This window comes from Dipteris shenzhenensis, chromosome 10 (assembly GCF_047967505.1).
Source record: "Dipteris shenzhenensis isolate YYH24624 ecotype China chromosome 10, Dip_SZ_1.0, whole genome shotgun sequence".
Taxonomy (NCBI): Eukaryota; Viridiplantae; Streptophyta; class Polypodiopsida; order Gleicheniales; family Dipteridaceae; genus Dipteris; species Dipteris shenzhenensis.
The window spans coordinates 27,681,903-27,689,462 of record NC_141605.1 but is presented as its reverse complement, the minus strand read 5'-3'; the positions used below and the strand labels follow the sequence as shown (position 1 = coordinate 27,689,462).

Sequence of the window (7,560 nt, the reverse complement as noted above, 5' to 3'; positions counted from 1 at the left end):
TACTTGATGAGGTTGCCATTGTAGAAACCGTTCATAGTCATTGCATGTTTTTCCTTCAATGGTTTATGAAAACCTTTAAGGTATTTGTAAGGCAAAGAGCTAGACCCAAAACAATCAAGGCAGAGGGATGGCTTGTGCAAGAGTCATTAGTATACATCACAGAGTTTCTTGCATCCATGGATCCTAATATGCCACATGCTCGGAACATCAAAGACGATGATTGTGTCATTGCAGAGTTTTCCCAAGGTAAAGGCATTGAAAGAAAGATGAGAGAAGAGAACAGAAAGAAATTCAATAAGTTTTGTGTCCTCAATAGTTCTGAGATGCAAAGATGGGTGGAGAGATATGAAGAGGCCAAAGAAAAAATAATAAATGAGAGGTCGAGATTTAGAGTCATGCATAGGTGGGGGATGCCATATCCATCCGGATGCTCTTCTCCCTCGACACATGTCCCATGATTGGCTACAAGAAGCTCTTCATGAAGCCAAACATAATGGAGAGGACATAACCGATCGAGAGGAGGAGCTTGCAATCGGATGTATGCCACATGTAAGTTTTTAACCTTTCTATTGGGTATTTATGATCACAATCACTACAAAATGCATCCTCATTATTTTAATCATGTTTTTTTAGTACAAAAAGTATAGTTCCTTGTGGTGACATGGATGAAATTTTCATGTGGAAAGCATTGATTCAAGGAGAGTTACATATGATTGTGGAGTCATGGCTAAGTTTGTAAAAGATAGCGAAGCAAGTGCTTCTGATACCAATCTTCTCTCATCACAATTAGATTATTGTGGGACCATACGTGACATCTATGAAGTTGATTTTAGACGATTTAGTATTTTCATTCTTGATGTCAAATGGTTTAGAACTATCTACAATGGTCCCAATGCTACAGTTAGGGGAGACAGCTATGGTTTCTTTGCTATTGACACCACTAGCTGATGAAAGGGATACCGTTGTTCTTCCAAAGCATTGTGAACAAGTACAAACTAATGAATTTATCAAAAGCTAATAACTTAATTTTTCAAACAAATGTTGACATCTAATTTGTATCTTCAATGTAGGTGGTCTTTCATCTGGATCGTTTGGATCCGAGATGGTGGTACGTGGTCCGATTTACTCCTTGAAGCAGACATATTTTTGAAGATAGGAATGTGGATATGGAGATGCCAATAGAAGATCCAAATAATGATGTCGATGGATCTAAGGAAGAGGATGAAGATGACGATGTGGGCCACGAAGAAGGTGACAATAATGACATTGTAATGGAGGAAGGTGGAGATCACAACTTTGGGGAAGAAAAGGGAGAACTAGAGGCCGGTGTACTAGAGGATCAAGTCTTAGGTAGACATACAATAGGGGATGATGATGTAGGTGATCAATTGTATGTAAACCTTGAGATAGACATATTTGGTGCACAAGACTTGGCTCAATATGAAGCAGCCAATGTAAATGCTACAGATTCATAGTTTTGACATTGATGAGACTTCTTATATAAAATTTGGCCCTCACATATTTATAGTGACATTTTATACATTAATTTATATGTATAAGTTCACTATCAATATATGAGTGTTTTGATCTCAATTTTGATGTACATACTCTTATATTTTTTATCTTTGAAATGACCAAACTTGTGGTCCAAAATTATTTTGGGACCCTTGGAAATGACGTTTTGTAAAAACGTCAGTATGGAAATGACGTTTTGTAAAAACGTCTACACTGACACCTTCCCCGCCCGCCAATCATATAGATGATCTTCATGCCCATGCTTGCAAAGTATCGGAAGACAACATCAGAAAGAGGCCTCTGTCTTGTAGTGGAAAGTTGTTTTGTATTGTACAAAGAGAAATGGACTATGTACATAAAATGTGTAAACTCTTGTTTCGTACATGAACAAAAAGTCTTTGATATATCTTCGTGGAAAATTTTTGAATATGATTTCTCATACGTTTGAGTAAATATAAAATTTGAGAATTGTAAATGGAGAAAAAGAGAAAATTCCCAAAATTCACATGTGGATAACTGGCAATGTCAATAACAATATTTTGCATGTTTTTTCAAGATGAAAGGAGAAAGTAGATTTATAGACTATGACATTTAACAAAGGATGAGAATTGGCTTCAAGAAAATCATCCTTCAAAGACTAACATCATTAAAAGGAGGAATCGAAAGATGTGGTTGTTTCTTTGGATCTATCAAAAGTGAAAAGATTTGAATCGTTTGAATACAGAGGAAAAAGAGAAGATGGGAGGATGAAATGACAAGATGAGGAAAATATGGAGAAATTTTATGATGTGATAATAATTTATGTTGATTTTCAAATGTGACTTTGAAAACTGAGGGCCAAATTCCAAAAAGCATGTCACATGTGAAGTGCAAGCGTGGAACACCATCAATTATAAACAAAGACAAGGGATATTTTCTTGAGGCATTTTCCTTGTAGGTCTTAAGCTTTGAAGAGATATGTTTAACATTTCTATGGCTCAATAGACCACGTGGGCACCTATTTACCTTATAGAATGATATAAGTTATAACCTTCCATCACAATCTTAAAATTACAATGGTGATGCACTTAGAAGCAAGAGAGAGGGTGACATGAAGGGGTTGGGTTGGTTTGCATCTAGAAGCAAGAGCTAGGGGGTAACTCTAAAAGTGATGTTTAGCTATAATTAGCAACACGACGGTGAGAGGGGGGACGGTCAAAATTTGCGGGTCTTCCAAAGAAATTGGGGGTGCAAAGGGGCAACGAGGTTTGAAATCACGTTGGACCAAAATTGGCATAAATATGGTGTATGCTAAGTAAGTTGAAGCTATCGTTCATCTTCTTCTTAATTGCAGTCAAAATGAAGGCCTCTTCCATCCACCTCCCTCTTCACAATACTCCTCGCCTCAACGTATTTCTGCCTTCTCCTCCACCATTTCATCTTCTTCGCCACAACCATCCACCTGCATACTCCCGGCGCTCCATCACTTGTCGCAGTTTGCAGCTCGCCACCCCAGCTACGCTCGTTCCTTTAACACACGACAACTACTTTGTAGCTCCTTCCAAGCGCGGCTTTCTGCCCGTCTCTGACCCTGCCGCCTTCGATTTTACCGCCGCAGCTTCCCCACAACTCGCACTCTGGGATCGCACCGCTACCGACTTCCACCACCTCTTGGCTACGTACGATGCCAACAAAGTCCGGCGCATCATCGCGACACTCCCTCGTTTCGACTCCGAGCAACTCCTCCAGCCGGGTGGACGAAGAGGCCATCTCTGGAAAGCCATGCTTCTCCTGTCCTTCCTGGCCCACGCTTACGTTTGGTGCGGAGAGGTTCCCGCAAGCCGCCTGCCGGACAACATAGCTGAACCGTGGCTTGCCATTGCACGGCGTCTAGACGTGCCTCCCATCATTTCTTATGCATGTCTCGTTCTTTCGAATTGGCGACGTATAGATGACACTCTCCCTCTAGAACTTGGAAACATGGCCTGCTGTTATAACTTCACCGGTACTGTAGATGAAGAATGGTTTCTACTCGTTCATGCTGACATCGAAGCCAAGGCAGCAGAAGCGCCGGGTGCGATTATCAGGGCCCAACAAGCCATTCACGACAGGAATGTGGCCAAGGTCTGTACATTATTCCACTGCAAATCCCAGTAACTACATGCTTCTAATAGTTGGCTTGGTTTTAAGTATGCGATTATTGTTACTTCTTGACAGGTGAAGGATAACCTTGCCCTCTTGGCTGGAACTTTGAGATTGATGAGCAAGAGTTTACGGCGAATGCAAGAGAAGTGTGATCCTGACGTCTTCTATCACAGAATTAGGAAGTATATGGCCGGGTGGCGCAACAATCCACGGCTTCCACAGGGATCCATCATGTACGGGGAGGACAGTTTATCATTTTACGGAGCTTCGGGCGCGCAATCGACTATCCTTCCTGCGGTAGATGCTGCCTTGGGTATCCAACATCAAGATGGGTTTCTCAGCTCCTACATACAAGTCAGTACTCCCACTCAAATCTCACAAACAATAACGATGTGGCCACTAATCTGTTTCTAATTCGATCTTCGGATCATTTGTTGCTCTTTATATAATCTCTCGCTATACTATTCTCTGAGCGAAGGAGCTTTATTTTGCAACAGGAAATGCGTTCCTACATGCCTTGTCCGCACAGGCAGTATTTGCAGCGCATCGATGCCGGTCCATCAATTCGAGATTTCGTGAAGCAAAACCTTGAGGAACTGGGAGGAGAATACGACCGATGTATCGTGGAGATTTTCAGGTTCCGCTCTTTGCATAGAGGTCACGCTCAAGGTTACATAAAGAAACCAAGCAAGGAGAGGGAAGAACGAGGGACAGGAGGATCAGATTTTGTGACATATTTGATGCAGAATGCAACAACTACAATAGCTCACAGCGTTGGTTCTCCGGCCTGATTTTTTGTTACCGTGGTGGACGCATCTACGTCCATTTCCATGTGGTAAGGGACCTTGTACATATTCAGTGGGACACCGACAGACCGATATCCTTGGGAGAGAGAAATCACCATGAGAATATGACTTCATCAAAGAGGCCTCCTCAAATAGAGACCCATATCCTTTACTCATATACTTCCTTGTGGGAGAGAACAAGGTCAATTTCATGCAATGGACCTTCCCTAGTGAAGTGAATATATGAATAAATTATTGTTTGTTTAAGAATTGTTGGAATAAATGAGGGAATGTTGTGACCAGTACACGAACTTTGTACAAGTCGTTCTAATCACGTGAAGTTTGTTTGTCAAAATGTGGTCATGAGTAGATCAGTGGACTATTGTTGGTGCCTTAATGAGTTGGTGCATGTTGTGGCATGTTCATAAAGGTTGTGACACAACTTCACATTGGGAACTTGGCAAATCTTAGAGGCAGATGTACATGCCACAATATTCACCCAACCATTAAGGTTACTGGATAATGATAAGGTAAGCTGCCAACATGAGCATAAGAGAAGTTCTCTAAGCTTCCATGGTATACTCTAAAGGCCTTTCTGTGCCTCCACAGCCACCTTCCTCCCAATGTTGGCACGGCATGACAAAAATTGTGCCTTATGCACTAGAAGGTATGTTATGTACCTCGACAAAAGATAAAATCAGTGACCTCTCCAAGTGGTTGAGTTCTCTAAACCTGCAAGAACAAGAAGCTCACAAGTGCACATAGCAACATATTGCCAATGCACTATCGAATGCTCCAATCATTTCTCGATTCCAATTGAAGCATCTAAAATAGCAGCTCTTTTTGGGTATCTCAGGTGCTTGAATTGATAGACTCGCATTCTAGCAACTGGCCGTGAGATTGTCCAAGTCGCGTGCATGATGCCAACACTTTATGCAGCACATAAATCTTGAACTCCGTGACAACTTATGATGATTTAATCTCATAATGAGCTATTTATCTTCAGAGAGAAACAAGAAGCTTTTACCTATGACCATTTTCTTCATCTCAATGGATCTTAGCACCATGGCATGCTGCCCAAGCTTGTTCACCCAATGCATCCTCCTGCTTTCTCTCTTGTCCATAATATGTAAGAGGCTCCCCAAAATCTTGAACCAAAACGATATGAAATCACTGTGATGCTTGTCAATCATTATAAAGATTAACACCAAGGAAATCTTTGCCTGGACTTAGATGTAGCTAATCTCACCAATTGATATACCTCCATTGCAAGAGCAACCGCCAGAATAACTATTGTGATATTCCTCGCTTGTGATACAACGTGATCTTCATCTCGAAAATCTATAGATGTGTGAGACACTCCAAACCTTGAAATCAAGATTGATTCTATAGAGAGAAGGAGAAAACTAAAATACAATAGAAGGAGACTTTATGTTGAATCAACATTGTTTACAATCAATCCTGGAGTCACAATACTCCATGTACGGAGCTCAAACCACTCGACCACCCCCAAGCTATTCTTACTCTCACTCTCACTCTCACTTGCATCAGATTTCTCACTCTCACTCACACCAAGGTGTTTCAATGAATCTCACTCTCACTCAAGATGATACAATCATAGATGAAAGAAGAATCTCACTCTCACTCGCACTCTCACTCTCAATCTCGGAGCTTCTGAAATATGCTGCCTTGCTACTACTACATATTTTGAGTTTTGGACTTATTAGATCATGGAATTAGATCTCTACCTCTTCTAGAAATTTGTAGATCGCATTCCCATATTTCCAATAGAAAAAAGAGCTCCTCAATCCGACTTTGGAATCAAAAGTTATGTTTGAAATAGTGACTGTTGTTTTTATCCAAGAAAGGTGCGACCTGCTTTTAGTTGGCTTTTCCACTTTATCTTGCTTTTCTTGCCCTTCATGACCAATTTGCTCCACCATTCTAGCAATAACTAAAGTTCTTTTTAAATCAATCACTTCTTTCCAAGTTCTCCTTTGGAATTCACAAAGCTGGACCTTCCTTTAAACCTGCAAACTTCGAATACAACTCCCATGCATATATATATTTTTTCTTGGATTTGTTAAATCTCAAATCACTTATTAGTATTTTCAAAACACAAAATTGACATGAAAATAAATTTCACAAATAACTAAAAACTAAAAATAAATTTATACACAAAATATGGAGCATCACAATTATCCCCTCTCTGAAAGCCTATGTCCTGAGAGTTTAAAGAAGGAAACTCAGCAATAAGTGAATCTAAATCTACCCAAGTAGCATCCTCTATAGGATATACATCTTGAATTCTAGATGTGTCCTGCAGAACATGAGAAGGATTAGCAACATAACTTTTCAGTAAGCTCACATGAAAAATAGGATGTACTTTGATATTCTGAGGCAATTCAAGTTGGTAAGCCAATGTTCTCACTCACTTTAATATTTTGAAAGGTCTTGTGAAACGAGGTGAGAGCCTTCTATCTCTGCCAAGAATTAAATTATTTTTCTTAAAAATGATTTTCAAAAATACCATGTCACCCAACTTGAATTCTCGAAAACTATGGTTCTTGTCATAATAACGTTTTTGTCTGTCTTGTGCTCTTTTAATACAATGTCGGATGTGTTTGACTTCCTCATCCATCCTCTCAAGCATTTGTTTTGAAATCTCAACTTTGTTCTCAGAATCAGAGAAATTAACCGTACTGGTGAATGACAATTTTGGCCATATAGCTTCAAAGCGAGTCATTTGAATTGAGCTATGCCATGAACCATTATAAGCAAACTTAGCCAAAAATAATAATTCAATCCAATTAGTTTGCTTCTCATTAACATACATTCTAAGAATGTCTTCTAGAAAATGATTTACTATTTCAGTTTTCCCATTTGTTTGCGGATGAAATGCTGCACTCATTTTTAGTTCAGTTCTTATGGCTTTAAATGTAGCCCGCCAAAAATTAGATGTGAACTTTGAATCCTTGTCGGAAACAACACTCTTAGGCATACCGTGCAAGCGAAAGATTTCTCTTACAAATAATTTTGCTACCTCAAGAGCACCATCAATCGTTTTCATGGAAAGAAATGGGCGAGATCCCATGGATATGGTTGCGATCGCCTGTACATTACTTTGAATCTCATT

The 7,560-nt window shown here is 39.9% G+C and overlaps 1 protein-coding gene across 1 annotated transcript; it reads left to right on the top strand.

Moving 5' to 3' along the window:
- Window positions 1-2,853: 2,853 nt before the first annotated feature.
- LOC147897638 (uncharacterized) lies at window positions 2,854-4,430 on the top strand. The gene is made up of 3 exons (XM_087380076.1): window positions 2,854-3,618; window positions 3,712-3,993; window positions 4,137-4,430. Exons 1-3 carry the CDS (start codon window positions 2,854-2,856, stop codon window positions 4,428-4,430), a joined length of 1,341 nt encoding a protein of 446 aa, XP_087236202.1.
- Window positions 4,431-7,560: the final 3,130 nt, after the last annotated feature.